Source organism: Epinephelus fuscoguttatus, linkage group LG13 (genome assembly GCF_011397635.1).
Source record: "Epinephelus fuscoguttatus linkage group LG13, E.fuscoguttatus.final_Chr_v1".
Taxonomy (NCBI): domain Eukaryota; kingdom Metazoa; phylum Chordata; class Actinopteri; order Perciformes; family Serranidae; genus Epinephelus; species Epinephelus fuscoguttatus.
In genome coordinates this window covers 5,431,410-5,452,161 of record NC_064764.1, presented here as the reverse complement: position 1 = coordinate 5,452,161, position 20,752 = coordinate 5,431,410, and the positions used below count along the sequence as shown (strand labels likewise).

Below are 20,752 nucleotides of genomic sequence, written 5' to 3'. Positions count from 1 at the left end.
CATTTTTTAAGCCACCAGCATGAGACTTTTGGTTCTCCCGCTTTCTCCTATGGCTCTTTCCCTATCAAGACACACACACGCGCACACACACACAGACTCACAAACATGATTCGTCACACACTCTCTCCTACGCCCATCTAGACCACATTTATCCAAGTGATGGTGAGCAGGCGAGGCATGTGTTTTTGTGTCTGCAGGGCTCCAGAATGCTACTATTCCGTCACATTTTGCAACCATGGAGCACCAGTGCAACTTGAAAATGTTAATAATACATAATTCATAGAGCTGGTAGTGTGTCTCCAGCTTACAGTAAATAAATCTTCATGTTTAATGACACTGCGGTAACAGTTTAACTTAATGGGTTTAACGACAGTGTGAGACATGTGTTTTTGTATCTGCAGAGCTCCAGACTGTGACTATTTGGTCACAATTTTCAACAGTGGAGCACCAGTTAGATTTGCAAATACTGTCAATATATGAACTGGAGAGCTGTTAGTCTGTTTCTAGCTCGCAGTAAATAAACTCACATTTAAAGGTCAGCGGCAACAGTTTAAATTTCCGCTCAACATCTAACTGCTCACCGGAAGCTTCACAGCAAAAACACATCTACACTTCTGGCCCGTGTGTGTGTGTGTGTGTGTGTGTGTGTGTGTGTATGTAAAGAGAGAGAGAGACAGAGAGAGAGAGAGTGTATTGCAATATAGCCTAATAATATTGCAATGTTATTTTTATGCCATATGGCCCAGCCCTAGTTTCAAAAGCGGCAGATCTATTTGTCAACTTCTGAGTGTTTTGTGTTTTAGTAGAGCTGTGACCTCTGTGCAGGTGGAATGGCTCAGACACCCTTACTGCTGACTCTGTCCCATTACAGCTGACTACATCCACATTTAACTAAAGAGACAATAGCTGAGGCAAGGAGAATACAGTCAGACAGGGCTCAGCAGTTTAAAACAGTGCAACATCATCTTCCAGCTTCCACTCTACAACTTTTTACATGTGGAATTTTACCACTGAATTAAGATGCCATTCACACATACTGAGGGACACATAGTGACACTGGAGTGTAAGATGATAGATTAGCTGTTTAAAAAAAATACTATCATTTTCTGTCTTTCTGTGGGGGATTCCACTGCTCAGGAGGCTAATAGAAAGCTTTTTCTTTTTTTTAAAGATTATTTTTTCGGGCTGTTTGCCTTTAATGGATAGGACAGCTAAGTGTGGAGGGGGGAGAGAGAGACAAGGAAAGACATGCAGCAAAGGGCCACGAGCTGGAATCGAACGCAGGTCACTGCAGCGAGGATAAAGCCTCTGTGCATGGGGCGTCTGCTCCAACCACGTTAAGGTGCTGACACACGTCGGCCAATGTTGGGCTGTCAGTGAGCGTTTGTCGCCCTAGTTTTTGCGGTGTGTCCCGCACCGTTGGCAGTAGTTGGACCCCTGTTGGTGGCATTTCGGCGGATTCAGCATGTTGAATCGGCGGCGGAGCTTGTTGGTGAGAGAGATCATTCTGATTGGCTGTTCAGGTTTTATTTCCTCGCCCCTGTAATGAGTGAATCTGCCTGTAGTGAAACCGGGGCTAACCGGTGCTTCCTTCTCAGGCTCCACTTCATGCAGCTGCCCGACAGACCCGCTGCTTCTTCCCACTCTAACCTGAATAAGAAACTGAGGCTCGGTGCTCCGTTTGGATCCAAACAGAGAGCCGGGGCTAGCTGGGAGGCTGGCGGAGCGTTAACGGCAGCATGACCGGAGGGAAGCACGGCCTGTTCTTTACTATCCCCGTCATCTGACGGTTAATGGCCTCTTCGTTTGCAAGGGCAAGGAGGGCGCACAGTGCTTTGTCTCCACAGTTGCTCATCTTTACAGTGTCTGTCAGGTTTGCGTTTCCCTCTTGCTACTAGCTGCTTGCTAATTCCTGCTATCAGCTGTTTCCTGTTTATCCATCGCCAGTGGCTCGCATGTGCGGTGTCATCAACAGCTCCTCCCACAAGTCATCAACAGCCCTTCCTGTTGCGGTTTTCCACCTCGGTGTGTATAAACGCTCACAGCTGGCCGGCAAATCGGCCCAACATTCCCGGAAAATCTGGCAGTGTAAAAGGGGCTTTTGTAGTGTGTTCAAATGCAACTGACACAGGGCGATGTGAGGCGATGTGAGACGACGTAACAGTTGGCTTTCGTCACCACCAGTTCTGTGATGTCGGTTTGGTGTGTCAGCACCTTAAGCCACCAACACCCCAATAGCAACCATTTTGAAGTCAACTAAACCAACTTGAACTGACCTTTCTGCAGGCTCATACTTAATTCATAAAGAAACTGTTACTCTGTTGTTGCTGTTTTTATCTGTGGCCTTATTTTAGTAATATATTTGTATCTGACAGAGCACTGTACAATAGACTTTTTTTCCTATTCATGTCAGCATTAAAGGGACATTCTCACAGTTTACATGTCGAAGCAGTTGTGTAATGTCTTCTGTGGCTTTCCACAAAAAAATAACCCTGATGATGTCATAGTGATGTAGTCTGTGTTATTTTCTATTGGTCTCTTGCATATTTCTGAAAAAACCTTCATTACAAACTGAGGTTGTGGAGTTTTACAGTTGTGGTCATGTTTATAGTGAAGAAAGCTGTCTCACTAAGTCGATCCAAACCTGGTCAAGGTGTGTAGTGCTACTTTGGTTAGACCATAGCAAAAGTCTCAGACAGTCTGCAGCCCGAAAGTGGCAGGTCAGGTGCTCCGTGCTGTCCTCTCTCTAACATCTCTCTGATGCTGTTGTTTACTCTATAGTGAACTGTGTATAAAATAAATAAACAATCAATTTAATTGGCTCTATTGAGTGAGCCTGTTGTTGTCTTAACTTGATTAGCTGTGTCCACGGTCTTCATCCGAGACCGTCGGATAAACACAATGCTCCATAAAGAATATCATGTATTCTCATTAAAGCTGCAGTAGGTAACTTTTAGGAAAAAAATAACTTTTTGTCATTTTTTCCTGAAACTGTCACTATACTCTAAAAGAAGTACATGAGACGTGATTAGTTTAAAAAAAAAAAAAAAAAAAAAGCATGTCCCTCCTCCTCTTCCAGCTTCCAATGGCAGCAGCAAACACCAGTTAAAGTCTCTAGTGTAGCTGTCAATCATGTCAATCACTGCTCGTAAGCTGAGGTCAAACTGTCAAACCGCTGTTTCTGGCTGGTGAGCAGTGCTTTGTGCTTCACTTGACTGTTTCCAACCTGGCAGCTGGGTCACAAACATTTTCATGTTATAACTAAACAGCACACTAAAATATGTTTCCAAAAAACATTTCAGGTGAGAAATAGGCAATGCAACAGAATCCTAAGTGATATTTGATCAGTGCTGCCTAGTTTGACAGTTTGACTACAGTTCATGAGCAATGAAGGCCATGATGGACAGCTGCATTAGAGACTGCTGGGCTCTTTCTTACATGTACAGTAATGCCATTAGAAGTGCTACAAGGCATTATGAAAATTGTAGGATCCAGCATTTTTGGAGCTTCACCCATACTAGAGATTCAGAGTCAGTGGTTGGTCGCACAAAACACCATAATGTTAGTATAATAATAAAATAGTATAAGTATTACACTTCAGGCTTAATTTCATCTTAGCTGAGGGACTTATTTAAGCGTGTTGCACAGAATCTGTCAAAAGAGTTTCCTTAGTTAAACAAAAACACTAAGTTATGTACGGTATTCTGTGGAGACTGTTTGTTTGTTTGCTTGAACCTATGCTTGTGATACCTGTTATCACCTCACCTGTTATCATCTCACAAACTAGGTATAGATAATAAAGAAATGGAAGAAGAAGAAAAAAGACAAGAAGAGAAAATTGTTTAGGTAAATATGTTACTTCTGGACAAATACAACAAAAGAAAGCACACACTAAAAAGTAAATTAGATCAGCTAATAGCACCAAACAGAAAACGACGAGTGTGGAAGGAAATTGCCACAAAAATTAATTCATTTTATCAGCATAAGCTCAGCCATGTTAAGATAGAGTCAGAGATACCTTAAGTTTTTGTCCTTACTTTGGTTAGTAAGGTGTTTTGTGCAACGGTTTAACTAACTTTAAGGGATTTCTTAAGTGTAGGACAAAGAGGAAAAAAAATTGAAATGCCTAAGTGAACACTTCAATGAAACGGAGAAGGACAAGAATTAAGGGTGTTTTGTGCAACCCATTTTATTTTAAGGAATCCTTAACTTAGACTGTATGGAAAATCTTAACTTAAGATGTTTTGTACAACTAGCCACAGATATCCGAGCCTCTGCTGGACTTATTTTGACCAATCATTTTTTGTGTCTATGTCAAGAGACTCTTTAACACAGTCCAATATCAGTCATTCATTATTTATCACTTTATCAGAGTTAAGCAGATAGCCTTAGATTACAGTCCAATAAATGATGTTGTGAACAAATGTTACGCTCCCAGCTGGGCTTTTCCTGAGGGACGCCTGGGGAAAAAATGTTTTGGTGGACACAGGGCCTCATTCTTTCAGTGTCTTTTAGTGTAAAACACAAGTCCAGCAATCTGCTCTTTGGTGGAGTCGAATGATTGATAATCTGCAAGAATTTAAGACAATGACTATTGGAATCTTCTTTAACTGTGTCTGAGATATGAATATGATTCCTAATGAGTCCCTTCCAGTCAACTTTCAACAGAGTTGCTGACAGTTCATCTGGAAATTTAAGAGGAATATGCAAACATGACTCATGTTAGCAGTTATTACAGCAGTCCAGCATCATATTCATCATGATCAGCTGCTTGGCTCCACTTCTCTGTTTCACGGCTTCACTGAAATGAACTTTGTGACTGTGGATGACGATTCATTTTAATTTAAGCCCATTGTCTTAGTGCTGAGAAGGATGTCAGGTGATAATGTGAACAGAGAATGAGCTGTGCTGTATAACAGCTCCAGAATAAACTTAATGTACAGAGGAGAGAGGAGGACTCGCCAGTTATGTAGAGTAAAGGCTGAGTTAGAATCAAGAGAACAAGACACAAAATTCCCAAATAGTGTCTCATCTCGTCTTGTGATACGTGCACGGATGTTTTTCTGAAAGAGAGATGGAGGCAGAGGGGGTGGCTGCGCTGTAGCGCTGTCACACAGGCAAGCAGGGAAAGGCAAGGGAGGGGGGAGGAGAGTGAGAGGTAGGGGTAGAGAGCAGAAAGATTGTAGAGGGATAGATAGAAGAGAGGGAGGGAGGGACAGAGAGCGAAACAAAGCAGCCATTTCTGTTGCACCGCTGAGAGGTAAACAGTGGGCGAGAGATATAGGGCAGAGACTATAGGGAGTGAGAGAGAGAGAGAGCTGAGCTGTCAGCTGTGTAGCAGCATTCCTCTCTGGCTTCAGTGCTGAGGGCGGCTTTGCACCATGACAGCTGGAGAAGGTAAGACTGGAAATAGAATGAGTTTTCTTTTTGCTAAGGTCAGATCGCACACATGCATAATACAGATTTGAATGGCACAAAGATTATCTCTGTAGTGGCGGCGTATTTGTTCGTGCACGTGGAAGGTGACTGAGGACTGTTCGATCAAGAGAGAATAACAGTTTTAACTCTCTTATGTAATCTTTTTTTTATATTGTTTATTTTTTTTTTTTTTCCAGCTGCAAACCATGTTTTGACTCAGTCTTGTTATGTAATAAAGCTGGGTGTTGGTGAAGAGGGAAACACCTCCTGTACTTGTCATAGGAGGCTGTATCTCTCCCATCTGAATTCAGTGAACGCTGGTTGTTTCATTGCAGCAGCAGTCTTTCCAGCACACGACTGCAACGTTACATTTCATGCCTCTTGCTTAACTCTACTGTGGAAACAATCTTGTCTCCAGCCTCCTCTCAGCCCCTTGAGTGACAGCTCGCCTGAAGCATCCCAACACTTGTTTCATCTCGGTCCAGCGCTGGCCAACATGATGAGAGCTGAGAGTTGCTGTCAGTGTGTAAACTGTTCCAAGTGGCTGTCTATAATTTGCACAATTTGTTATGTAGTTCATTTATAATCTGGTTCATTTCTGATTATTTGTTGCTCAGGTACACTGGAATACTTTTGCCTTTAACTGCCTCCAAAACAGTCATATAAAGTTTAAGAAAAGCCATTAACTGGCTTAATTTATTGCCCGCTGTAGTTATGTAGCATACAACATTAGTAATAAGGATGTCAAGCGATTAAAAAGAAGTTATCTAATTAATTACATTCTCTGTGATTAATTAATCCAAGTTACTGGCATACATACATTTTTGCTGTGAAAGTATTTTAAAATTTTAATTTTGAATTAATTTTGGCAGACGTGCTGCAGTAAAGCTGCTGGATTTCGGACACAATTTTACCCCCGTCCTCTGAACCTTATACTGTCTATTTACTTTATACTTGCACTTTCCTGTCGGCAAAATATAGATGAACTTGCCTCACTCTGATAACCATATTCCTTCTCACTAGGAGTGGGAATCACCAGAAGCCCCACGATACCATATTTTTACGATACTACGATATAGTCATGATACAATATTACTGTGATTTTAAATGTTTTGCTTTATGCTGAGTATTGTGATACAATCTGTCTAATAAGATACAAAGTTTTTCAGTGCAGCAAAATTTATCTAGTGGACAGAAAAATCACTTGATTTGATTATTCTAGTAGGCTACCAAAAGTTTAATTGTATTTGTAGTGTTAATGATATATATAATAAAAAAATCAATACTTGGCTTTAGTGTACCGATGCAATATTTCCATGCAAAATATTGCGGTAATATACTGTACCTACCACACATGGGATTACATATGCTACTTACCTTCATATGAACCTGCAATGCTTGGTGTAGAAAAAGTTTACCCAAAAATCTGTTATCTGTTATTATAGAATTGATCCTGGAAAAGTTTTTAATAGCATTAAATTCAAGTGTCTGATACCTGTAGAAAGCCTGAACATGTTTTTTGAACCTGTGGTGCAGGACTCTTTAAGTGTCACTGCATCAACAGTGGTGATGTTTGCAGAAGATGTCAAAGATATTTTATATCTGGACTCATTTAAATTGAACACCAGAAATGTGTTTTGCATCTGTTAGAATCTCTGAGTCTGAACCTGAATTTGTTGTAATGCATGCAGCATGTTAAGATTACTCTGGCAATAAATGTACCTCAGTGTAAGCCTCTTAGAATAATGCTGCACAGCTAACCCTCCCAGAAGTACACAGATCTCAGTCTCTAGATCTCAAGTCCTTCATTAGGTTGATTGGCTGATGCAGAGCACTGATAAGAGTGTTTATTAGATTACTTATTCATGCTGGTGTCAGTAGGAAAGAAGGCATTGAACAGTTAAATGAATAAATGCAAATCTGGGAGAACAAGCATTCTGCAGACATTTTCTGTACAGCGTATTGTATGTAGAATCTGAAATAGACAAATGAATGTGTGAGTGGTGAGGAGCTGTATCAGGGCTGATCACTGTTGGTCAGCATGTGGGGCACAGTGGTGCTTTGTGACGAGACTTAGGGCTGCAGCTAACCATAGACTGTAAAAATAATGGACGTAGCTACCGTGACGTCACTCAGTGGTTTGTGGACTCCTGTTTCGATGGCTTGAGTTTGGCATTGGGGCAGTCGAAGCCAGAAGTCACCATATGTGGGCCAAACGCTGGCACTGTGGTGAAGCAATGGGTGGCTCTGACTTTGAAGTGAAGGACTATTGGAAGACAGCCTGTCAGTCAAAGCACACCAGCCCTTAAATATGCATAGCTTTTAACCTTAATAAAATGTAAACAGGTGAGTTATGATTCTTGATTCTGGAGCCAGCCTCAAGTGGCCGTTCAAATAACTGCAGTTTTTGGCACTTTATTTTTCAACCCCAGAGGTTTCGGCTTGCAACTCAAATGTTTTTTCATTGTCAGTTCATCTACTGGTTATTGTCTTAATGATTCCATTAATTGTTGATCAATAAAATGTCAGCAAATGTTGAAAAAAAATATGGCCTGTTCCCAGAGACCATGGTGACGCTGTCAAATGATTAAAGTTGTTTACTAATCCACTTATTGTTGCAGCCATAGTTCCCACAAAAAATAGCACCTGGTTCTGAGACAGTGATGCATTTAGATTGAATATTTCGATCTGTAGCTACTGACAGGTTTACCACCAACAACCGCTTTGCCTAATTTAGTTGCTCTGTAGTAACATATATCTGTAACTGACGTCTTTTTAAGTGTGACTGTCAATGTTATCAGAGTTTCTGTGGGTCTGTCTGGTTCTGTATGCGACCATTTATAGCAGATCAATGCATAATGCAAACTGAGGCTTCAAACAGAGGCGGTATTTATAACCACAGAAAGGACTGTCGCCCAGCAGTCTTATAATAGGAAACCGTGAATGTCGGAGAGTCATCCAATGGCTTCTCAGTTTCTTCAACACAATCACAGAACGTCTTTGTAATTAGCTTAATCCCTGAGGCTTTTTCTGTATTTTTGTGTGTGCATGAGCTGCCTTCAGCATCCTTAGTTCCAGTGCTGTGCTGTTACTTTAACATTGTGGACAATGCAAGTCTGTCTTTTCCTCAGTGTTCTGCTGTGATGAGCAGCAAACAGAGAGCCGAGCAGATCTGCACTGGTCACCTTCAGTCCCATCGTGTCTGATTACAGTTTTGCTGATGATCATGTGAAAAACCTGCTGAAAAGACTTCACTGTAATTTTATCTTTGTGGCACTAACTGGATTTTTTTGGCACACCCCTCCAACCACTTTATTGAATGCAGGTGATACAAATGATAACATGTATGTGATAGGACATTGGGATCTGTCTATACAAGGAGAAATAACATGTGTCTTCCAGCTCTGAAGGTGAAAATTGTTTCCCAGGCATGCTACTGTCATGGATTTGGGATGACATAAGTGCTGCTATGTCTGCGTGGGTGCTTGAGTTCTGTGTGTGTGTGTGTGTGTGTGTGTGTGTGTGTGTGTGTGTGTGTGTGTTAAACAGTTAACACCAGTGGAGGCTGAATTATTCTAAGGAAGCCCTTCACAGAGTGAATGTACTGCTTTGCAAAGAGCTTAATGCATTTTCTTATGCATGTATGGATTGTGCGTGGGTGTGTGTGAGTGTGTGTGCTTGTGCCTGATTGTGTATCTGCTGGTATTGGCTGCTGCAGAGTGTGGAGGAGGCTCTGAAGTAAAACCTTTTCTATATTAGGTATTATGGTTCTTTTATACTTAATACTTAAGAAACTGAATGCTCAAATAGGCATTTATTTGCTCCCTCTATAAATGTATAATAATATATATGCATATATCATCAAGTAGCATTTAAAAGTTAAAATTTAGGACACAAGTTGGTCGCATTGTTTGTTTGTAGGGCAGAGTGGCATCCAGGTGTATGGTTGTTTCACATGTCTGGAAAAACAGCAGGGCAGTTGAGTGTCTGTTATCTAAAATCAGTTGAACAGGTGACATGATTGTTGGAAGGCTACTGGTTACAAACAGGCTACATGATAATATGCTGACAGATGTACATTTTTGGCTGAGCTAGAAAGCCAGAAAGGAAAAATTTGAATGGGTTTTTGGTTTGATGCCTGAAATAAGATCTGTGGTTAAAACAAGCTTAAAATACTTCAGTCAATACTAGGGGTGGGAATCACCAGAGGCCCTGTGATACGATATTATTGCAATCACAATACATTATTGTGATTGCGATTGATTTTAATTTTGATGTTGTGATATGCGAAGTACTCTGGCAAGATATATTGCAATGTATATTGTGATTAATTACCTTTTTTCAACTGCAATGTGTGTCCCAAAAGAAAAAACTTATTTAACATCTGTTTTACCTAATAAGATTACAATAAGTTTTCAGTTAGTCTATCTCACTTCTCTCATTTTCTTATTGAAGTAAATTGTATTTAGTGGACTGAAAAAGCAATGATTTTATTATTCTGGTCAGCTACAAAAAGTTTAATTTGTATTTGTAATATTAGTAATTCATATAATTTAAAACTTTACACTTGCCATGGTGTATGGATACAATGTTGCCATGCAAAAAGATCCTGTTCTATGTTGTATCGATTTTTTCCCCACCCCTAGAAAATACTTCACTCTTAAATTTTGAAGTTTTAATGTGTGTGTTATAAAAGACAGTTGCTAACAAGTGACTAAATGAGATTACAGAGCGTCACCACGCCAAATTATGCTGACCACAACTTCACAGCCTCTTTGTGATGTAGATCATTTATAGTCTAACGTTAGCTTTTTTCTTCTGGTGATTGCATATATGCTTCAAATGGTGTTCATTTGTGAAGATTATCTCACTGAACAAAAAATGTAAATATCATAAACTTTTGTTTGCCACAGAGCTTATTTTCTGAAGTAATCCAAAATTCAGTGGAAAAATCCCATAGGCTTTTTGATGAGTGAACCAAAGCAACGTTAGCCTACAAATAAACATCATCCCTGCAGCTCTGTATTGTTCTCCGTGTTAATATAAGCTCAACTCCCGGCCTTTACTCCTCTTCACCACTGTTTTGGAAGAGGGAAATAGAGGGAGTAACAGGTGAACCAGCTTTAAAAGTAACATTGTTTTTTTTTTTTTATATAAATGTTGCACAGTGGATTCAGTTTATGCCGTTGTGAAGAGTGGTGTATGTGGATTTTGAAAAGTAACTGATGAATATTTGGAAAATTAGGTTAACTGATAAATATTCGATGAAACTTAATAATGTTAAACTTGGGAATGGAATATGGTCCAAAGGAAAGTGGTACACTGTTTTTTAGTTATAGCCCCTCCCCCGCTGGCCATCCACCAGGCTAAAGGAGTTAACCTCAGGGAAACACTGAATTGAATGCATTCCCACCTCAGTAGTATAACCTGTTATGTGTAAGGGATCACTGAAATTCTTCTGGAAGATCAGGAGATGCAACTTGTGTTTTATAATCAGTACACAGTTGAGAGAGACAGTACAAATGAGGCAAATGAGAGAGAAAGACACTGTGTGTGTGTGTGTGTGTTGGGGGGGCTAACATGTAAGAGAAATGAAGAGAGACAAGAGAAGAGTATAAACTGTGAGCAGGGCACTGAATGATGTGATTGTGTTCTTTATGCTCTCTGCCAAGTGAAATGGGCACGCAGCCTCTCTGTAGTGACTCTAAGGATTAAAGGGAGTCTTTGAGGGGCACAATAAGAGGCCGCTGCTGCAGTGGCCCCTCTGCCAGGACACAGGCTAGGGTTATCCATGCCAACTGCACTGAATATCTGCAAATGCTGTTATAAAAAACAGCCTCAGTGAGGGTGAGCAGACTAAAGTGCATATTTGTATATTAACACAAAATCTGTTTCTGTTCAAAGTTTATGCAGTTCTTTAAATGACCGTAACAGCTTCATCAGAAATTAGAGAGTGCAAGTGTTTTAATTATTTTTAATTATTTCTTGTGGCAGGTGCCAACTCCACTGAAGACCATATGTAATTTTTCACCCAAGTTTAACACAAGGAAATGTTCTCCCTTGGCTTTAATACTCAGAAACACTGATGGGATGTTGTTGTGGATGAATATATTTACAGAGCAATGTGATTTAACCACAGCACTAAACTTTTCAGCATGTCTCTTGTTAGCTCATCTCTCCACTAATGTCTGTGTTTGTTTTCCTGTGTTTCTACATTACTTTGGTCTTGTGTCTCAACATTCCAGTGTTACTCATCTGTCTGCTACCTGGCTGTCTCTCTCTGAAGGGACACAGTGTGGGAAGAGATGAATGAAAGACTTATGGCTGTATGGTCCCAGTTTATGGCTGTATGGTAGAAAATAAACACCATACAATGCTGCCTTGTGCCTTGTACAGTGTACATATTTCATGATAATGATGCAGATATAGCTCAGTTTCCTCAGCAAAACTCAAATTTTTACTTCTAAAATAAAGAATACAGTAATATATATAAGGCTTTAGGACAAGCTGGGGAGAAAATCCTGAATGTTGGCAGTGACAGCAAATGCACTAAGCTGCTCTCAGGCTGACAACGCTTATTCTATGAAAGATTCTGTCAGAGTCATAATTTACTTTAAAATCAGTCAGTAGGAAAATCAACTCAGAAATCAACTCAGTCAGGAAAAAACAGCAGTTTTAGAGCCTGGTGGCCTCACAGGGCCACTGGGAAATCAACAAGTCAATTCTCTGCTCCTGTTCCTCATGTCTTCAGTTGATTGTAAAGTCTGAGTGGGACAGCCGGCTTATTGTCCTCAGAACAAACCAGGCTACAATATTGTGTTTCTGTTCTGTCTGTGTGCTGTGAAAATATCACTCCTACACTGAATGGCCTTATTCATGCACTGTATATCTCAAACATGTTGCCATCATTCCTCTATTTTTCATATGCAGACTGACACTTCATGATAAGACTTGGTAAGCAGTTGTTGTAGTGCTAAAACATTCAGTTAATTGAAGGGTTGCAGTAGAGTGAGATAATCATGGTACAATAATGGTATCAGAAAATATCTTGGTTTCATGGTATCACAGTATTACAGAATTATCAATATTACCAGTTAAAAGGACCCTTAAAGGAATGAAAACAGAATATTTGTTTAACACTAACAATAGTTGATCAACACAATTTTGACAATCAATAAGTTGTTAGTGTTAAATTTCAAAGCAACGCATTGAGTTACATTATGAGTTCAAGCTCTATTTAGTGAAAGTGAGTGTTGGGCGCAGATAAATTAAGATGTTATCATGATGTATTTAAACACAATCTTGTAAAATTTGGTTTAGAAACTTGAACACATACAGTTGTTTGAAGGAGAAATGTATTGTTTTCACCACAATATAAAATAGACATTACAGAGGTAGTTATGATATACAATATTTAGTAAAAGGCTTTTGAAGAAGATTTTGCTTTTCATGTGAAAGAAAGTAAGGTTTATGGATGTATGTAATCTATGCTCCCAGTGACAGCTCATAACAGCCATTTAATGTGCTGATAACATTCAAAGTGGGTGGTCGTTGTTGCTTAGCTTTAGATCACAGTTACATAGGGCTGTGTGTGGACACTTTTGATACAGTGTTGCTTATTTTTGTTCCCTTTCCATTTGTCCTCCTTATCCCAGCAAGAACATTGGTTAATCATCACAGGTCATCACTCATACGACTGCTCTGCTGTGACACTCAGCACTTCCTGTGACAGATAGTTTACGTTTTAATGAGTGGGGCCTTAATGGCTTCAGAGCAGTGCTCAGAGGATCAATCAGCATTTTCTGACAAAGATGAAAGAATCGAAGCCTGCCTTCTGATGTATTTCCGTGTTGGGAATTTTTGGGTGTTCGACAAGTTAAAGAGAAACCAGAGGGTAAAGGTTTTATGAGTTGTCAGTTGACTGATCAGCAAAGTGTTCTCTCCTACTGCATCTAGGTCAGAAATAAATAACATACTAACAGTACAAAAAAGCCTCAGCAGCAGCCATAGTCTACAGTCATCTTCTTCTTTGCCTGGCTGTCAAGGCAATATTAAAGAGAGCAAGAGCTCAGTTCCTGGGTAGATATCTGACAGACTTAAATCCTGTTGGGATTAAACAGGTAGAGGAAAGCTGAGAAATAATTCTGAGAGAATAAAACTCATATGGTGTAGTTGGTGTGGGAGCAATTAAAACGAGAGACAAACATGGCATTGCAGCCAGAAGGATCATTTTCTGCCCTACCAGCAGCCTCTCTAGTTTGTCAGCAAAACAAGACATCTTTGTTATGACATAACACTGATCACCAGTCATTTGTCTCTTATGTAACCCCACAGACCACAGGCTAAACCACAGCCTGCATGATGGACAAGGCCCGGAGCCTGGTGGGAAACATATCAGTTTCCCCTAAGCTGCAGGGGGAACCAGGAGGGGTACTGAGACAGAGCAAAAAGAAAAGGACATGAGAGAGTAAATAAGGAGATGCAGAATGAGAGACAGGAAAGCTGGAGGTTAAAAGGGGAAGTGGTAACCACAGTAAAAAGGATACTGTATGAGAGTGAGCCCCTTCCTCTGTCTCACTCTCTCTGTCAGGCAGTACACATTATTAAGCGTGTACCCTATTCGAAGAACTTAACTTTCCTGAACTTTCTCTAAATCCCTCATGCCTTTTAGCTTTTATTCTCCTCTAAAGAGTACAGTGAGGGGAGAGAAAATCCTCCCTATTATATAAACCTGTGGTCCAGAGACAGATTACTGGTGACTGCTGATGCCAATGCAGCTTCAGCAACTTTGAGTGCTTCAATGTGTTGCAGTGTGTTGCAGTTCTCAGTGTATACTGACACGTAGTGTACAGAGAGGGTAGCACATCTACCATGCCTTAAACAGCCCTGACAGTATACAGTAGGGTTTTTTTCTTCCTTATTTGGTTTCACTTAATAACAGCAGTCACACAGACATCTTCAGTTAGACACTTTTACCATTTCAAAGATTTCATAAATGATATCATACCAGTGCTCAGTGGATGGGGCATGTGGCTGAAGCCATTTCTTTGTAATTGCTTTTCTAGCAGCTACACTCAGTATTCCAAATAAGTATTTGGAGATGTTTTAGTAAAAGGCCAAAGAGGATTTCATCCAACTTAAATATAATTTTCGTCTCAAATAATAGTCACTAATTTCTGTTCTGTTTTTGAACAGTTAAATAACACTGATAAATCCCTATGCTCCAATTTTTATTTAACTTTTGGGGCCTGAAGAATCCTTTTCTAGACTTACTTAGTTTAAAAACAGCAGCTTTGATAGGCCAGAGGCTAATGTGATTATTTTTGTTTATACATTGATGCAATTTTTGTCCAGTGGCATTTAGGAAGCCTTTTTGTGTTTATTATGAAGGTTCCTTTTTATGTATTGATGCTGTTGTTTATCTGCCATGCAAACTTATCCCTACAGGTTCATCTACTAATGCAACCTGCAAGATTTGGAAATGTATCTTGTTGAGAATGCAATACGTAATATCCTCTGCCCTTTTACTGCCGTCCTCCCTGTGTATGTCCTGTGTATCTGTTTATGTCAGACAGCCCTGCTTCTGGGAGGAGGTGAGGGCAGCGAAGGAGTGTGACTATAGAAGTTATGGCCTCAGTACACCGTTATACTTGCATTAAAACATCTCCAAGGAAGCATCTTATATGAACTACTGACTTACTTGAAACAATAAGCTGTTGACGTCACACATGCGCTCCATGTTGACCAGTTATCAGTGATTAAACCTGTTCAGAGCGGCAGCAGTGATGTCAAGGGGCCTGCGGGACCACTGCCACTGTCACCACTCAGAGGCAAGACAAGTGTGTGTATGTGTGTGTTTGAACGTCTGGGTTTCAGTTGCTCATTCCACGCTGCATGCATCTCTAATTGCTCCCCTGACACACAGATAAATTACCTCAACATTTGTGTCAGCGCTGGTGAAAACAGCCCCTCTGACAGCTGTAGTCAATACTTTTCTAAGTGTGGCAGGGCGCAGAGTGAGCTCATATATGTTTGTTTTCTGGAGCGTTTAGATCTGGATCATTTCCTTTATGTTGTAGTTTACCTTGAACGAAATTGCAAAGCAAGCCTTTATGTCTGGCGTTATCTGGTACGAGGGACAACACTGGATTGTTTTCCAACAGAGCTGCACTGTGGCTGGGAGTTCAACAAAATTCTTTATGCTTCTTATATTGTGCTCAATTTATTTTTAAATTGCACTTGTTAGCTGGTTATTGACAGGTATTTTGATTTGTGAGGCCACCTCTCTTTTGCATTGACATGTGTGCTACACAGAACCACAGAGAGTAGTTGAGTATTTTGAGGTACGAAATTTTGTTTAAGCCTGAGAGTCTCATTGGTGAAAATTGTTTGGCAAGCTGTGCTTTTGTTGTGCCAAAACGTGTGGTTCCCAGAAGTTTTCAATCTTTACATTTATCATTGTATTCTTGTTTTTATGATGTTCTGTTTATTTTTTACCAAGACATTCTCGCCGAGATTCCACCAATAGACTGCTTCACCACTGTGCTCATGATCAAAGTAGCAGCTCAGTCAAAGCAATGATTTTCAGAGTTTTTCTAGGAGCACTTTTTAAACTTAAGCCTGATGGGTTTTTGTGGCCAGTACAATAAAAATTAGGGATGCACGATAATATCGTACGTCATCAGTATCGGCCAATATGGTCTTCCTTACTTTACACAGTGAATGAATATTACATACATTGAAAAGCACTGTATTTCATGTCTCCATCTGCTGGTGGGCCATCACAATAAAAGTATGCATGTATAATATGAAAAAAGTTGATATATCGATTTCGGTACCTGACCAAATGAGATTTTATATATTGGCATATCAGATATCAGCAAAAAATTCCAATATCGAACATCCCTAATTGAAATTGTCTAAAGGTGTTTTGTTTTGTTTTTATTTTGTTTTGACATGTCTATTATGGAAAATCACAGGGGTAAATAATGAAATGAATATGGGCTGAATTCAATTTAGTAACTTCAGTTTCAGGGTTTTGGTATTGTGCAGGCTGGCTCACTGTTATGGCCTACTGGGATATTTGAAAAAAACACAGCCATTGTTAATGTTTCTAGTAACACCCGTGCTTTTCCTATCATTACATCAAGAGTCAAATATCTGCTGTGAATAAAGACCTGGTGGCCATGGTGCTTAAGATACAGTACGTACTGAGTGTTGAGTTGAAACAGTAACCTGTCAGTGCCCTCTGTTGGGAAAATCTGTTGTTTCTAGATACCTCACTGAATAGGCATTTAGGTACCACAATTTCTTGTTATTGATATATCTGCAATATATGTATATACCAAATCTAGGCATGTGCAGACCGTGCTTGCTTGACAGCCTCCTTCCTTAGTTTTGTTACACCTGTTAGAGCAGGAAAAATTACACCATTATAAGTGGCTCTGCTCCATGTGGTCATACTGGTGTGTTGCTGTATTTTTAGCGGTAAGGGAAACTTGCTTGTGGTGGCAGGCATGACATGCAATCTGCATGAGCTGATAATCAAACAGCTGCAGGTGGTAAAGATAGTAAATTTTCATTTTTTCATCTTTATACAGTGTTTGAGTACTGGGAGATACAGTAACTTTTACATTTGATTTCAGCCCCGACAACACATGTCAAATATGTGTTTATAGTCGGTATTGTTTACAGTGATATTGGTACACGTTTTGGTTTTTTAATGTGCTACACAGAGCTATTGATTTAAGTTGGCATGAGCCGCTTTGAATTTAAAATTGAGTAGAGACCAGCTGGTTCCAATCAGCACTGTGCCTGCTGGGTTTTGGAGAGCACCCACTGTTATTAGTGATTAGAGTTTAGTGACATCATTTTATTCCCACTGTAGCTCCACCTAACATCATCCAGACTGGATGAGGAATGAAAAAACTTGTGAGGCTGTACAGGGGCTTCAGGCCATGTAGCATAACCCTTGTTTCGTGTTTATCTGAACTTTAGTTGTTGCTGTTTTCCTCTTCAAGCCCTGCTACGTCAAATGCAGGGATGTAAAAATGGAGGTGTTGGTCAGCCTGTTCAGTCATTCCAACACTGTTCTTAATGACCATATATGTCTGAATAATGTGCCTGTAGGGGCTGGTCACAAGGCTCTGAAAAATCAAAAGAGAAATTAAAGCTGCAAGCGGCAATGAACGGGTCCTTGCACCTTTCTGCCGTCAAAGGTGCCAGTGGGACAAAATTTCGAAATTCACTATGGCAACACCATTCTAAGAAAACTCAATCTTCATTAAAAAGCATCATCAAGGTTTGAAGGCTTTTCTGCCCAAATTTGAGGTGGATCTGGTCAGCTAGGTAAGAACAGTACATGAAAGTATAAACCATGTAATTTCCTGTTGCCTGTAGGAGACGTAACTCAGTATTGGCATGTAGATGTCTTCAGGCTGGGGATCTTATCAGACGTCAAGTTCGAGGCAGATTTGACAGTGTGGTACAGTTCAGTTCAGTACCCATTTTTTCTGTTCCCACTGTGAAAAGTTGTGGATGGTACCAAGGAAGCGTTTCTTGCCGTCCCCACTTTTGGTCACCCCTCTGTTGGGGTACCTGGCATACAGATCTGGTACTAAAAGGTGGAGCTAGAAACACTGCAGTTTGTTAAGTTGTTAAGTGAGTTGTGGCTGGTTTTAAAGCTTATGTAACTGCTGTTCATACCGTGGCAAGCCTCAACATACGTTAGTAAACAGTGACTATAAAATGAAATGATGTTTTGCTGCCTCTTGTAGCAGCTGTAGACTGAGAAAAAAATTATTTAATTCACTGGGCCGACTGCTGGAAACTTTTAAGGTGGAATTTTTACTTGTAATTTTACTCAATGCATGAGTTGATGACATGAATCCATCAGCACACCCTAAATTTTATTATGATAACTTTGACCATACCATTAGTTCTTATTGTTTGTCTTGAATGACATATACTTAAGTAATGAGTGGATCTTCAAGCATTTAAAAATATATATTAATTTCGACTGGATTATGTGAACTGCATATTCCAATTCTCACTTGGAGAAAAAAAAGCATCATGGAGCATCATTCCTGTGGGAAACAGCAACAGTAAACTCCTGTGCTTGCCTGAGAAGGACTAAATGCACAAACCCGCTATTTTTAAATATCCCATGGACAGAGACTCTCACTGCAGCCTGTTCTATTTTGCTCAGGAAATGTTGTCATGCAATCGCGTTCTGTGGTACGATAAATGAGGTGCAGACTTCCCTCTGTGTCACCGGTAATGAGAAAATACAGCGAGAGCTAGACAGAGCAGAGAGTGATAACAGCCCCGCCCACATTTACTGTTTGCAATGGAAACGCTGACCTAGGGTCTAGGTACCATGTCTGAAGGGTTACTTTTGGTCCCAAAGGTACCATTCTGAAGGTGTTTGGTGGAAATGGGGCTTTAAAGACTACTTCCTGCTTTGTGGTGAAACATGGAAACTTGGCAGTTCTTTTCATGATATAACAATAAACAGAGCATTCAACTAATAATGCTATATAATTGTTTATATAATTTGAACATTTTTGTATTGAAATTCATATAGGGCTTTTGTACATATGGGGCACACTAAATATTAAATATTGAGATATATGCATTGTTTAGGCTAGGTATGATATATTCTTAGTACTGCTCATGCTTTTTCCTATGTTACATCTTCAATAATGACCTTATTCTGTGATACTGTTTTAATATTTGTTTAAACACAGTAGTATCATTGTGTTCTGCTGCTGCTGTTGTTATCAGTGCTGTATGAGTGCACACTGGGTAAGCACAATAAAGGTGATCTCACAACAATAGACCCCTCCCTCTTTTCACCAAAAGAGTCCCTACAGTCCAACAGCATCACCAGTGATGGCACTGTGAGACACACACACACACACACACACACACACACACACACACACACACTGATAACTCAGAGAGGAAGGCTTAAGGGTGGTTAGTCTGGCACTTTGTCAGAGCCCAGTGTGCAACAGAGGCACATGCAGAGCACACACAGACACATCCCCAAACACACACACATCCTGTGGACAGATGCTTGGTGAAAAAGAGAGACCGTGTTAGAGGCTGCAGCAGAGACATGCTGAAGAAGCTGATGTGCAAGAAAATCTGCGATCGTAAGAATCGTGCCTTTTTAATCTCTCCTCTTCTCCCCCTCTGCTCTCCTCTCGCTCGCTTTTGCTCTCATGGATTTTCTGGTATTTTGTCTGTCTCATCTTTCAGCCATCGCTCTGCTTTCTCTGGATGTACGTCTCTTTCATGTCTCCACCTTTTCCTCTCTCAACCTGTTGCCTTGTGTCCCTATCTTCCACTTTGTTTTTGTTGTTTCTGTCTGTGTATGATAGATGCAGTATCATGGTACACTTTGCAGCAGGGACGTTTAGAGAGCTTGTTTTGTATATGAGCCTGATCACAGTTCTGTTTTTTTTTTTTCACATATATCAGTTAATTAATGAATGAATGCCATTTTTATGTGCAGCTAATTCCTAAACAACAATTTATAGTAAGCTCATTTACAGGAGCACATCCTTTATGATAACAGAGTGAGAGATTGTTTTTAAATTGATTCCATTTCCACTACATGTCCTCAAAAATAGACAGTGACCTAAGCTGCAAACATTCCTGTTGTCGCCATGCCTCAGCTGACAGCAACCACACAGCACCAACCGTCGTATCAGCCCCGGGCTAATCCCTCGTGTGAATGGTCACGTTGGGCAGGTGACAGGGGGCCATGTATCCATGCATGGCTGCCAAACCAGATTAAAGTCAGATGGATGGATAGATAAAGGTTGAATGGATACATACACACGACCTGACAGATTGACTGCGTTGCACTCTTTCCCTGAGGCAAACAGAGGTCATACAATGCAGAGATGACTCAGGTCTTACCGTAGGCACATTAATGAGAAGAGAAGGATGATGCATTTCACCCTCATACTAACCAGGAAGAGCACCTCTGATGGCAGCGATGTGTCTCTGAATGATGAGGAAATAATGATTTATTGATGCTTACGGGAATATCCCTGACACAGTCATCAAACTGAGCGAGTAACACATACATTTGCCATTAATCCCAGGAGCATTTTTTCATGGTTTAAATTGACTTAAACATCATACATCTTCTCTTTTCTGCCTCTGTCATTGCAGATAAGAACTTTGAGGATGAAGATTCTGTGGACGGAGGCCGGTCCTCTTCCTCTTCATCATCCAAAGCACCCCCCAGTGGCAGGAGGACTGTAGTGAGCTCTGTTAGAAGACCCAGCTCAGCCACCACAGCTAAGGCGACAGGTGA

The 20,752-nt window shown here is 40.3% G+C and overlaps 1 protein-coding gene across 1 annotated transcript in view; it reads left to right on the top strand.

Annotated features, from left to right (window-relative positions):
• The window catches only part of clasp1a (cytoplasmic linker associated protein 1a), a 139,819-nt gene that overhangs the window by 63,237 nt on the left and 55,830 nt on the right, over nt 1-20,752 (top strand). The window contains exon 9 of the mRNA XM_049594919.1: nt 20,608-20,748. Coding sequence (XP_049450876.1) covers nt 20,608-20,748 — 141 coding nt within the window. The remainder of the gene's footprint in view (nt 1-20,607; nt 20,749-20,752) is intronic.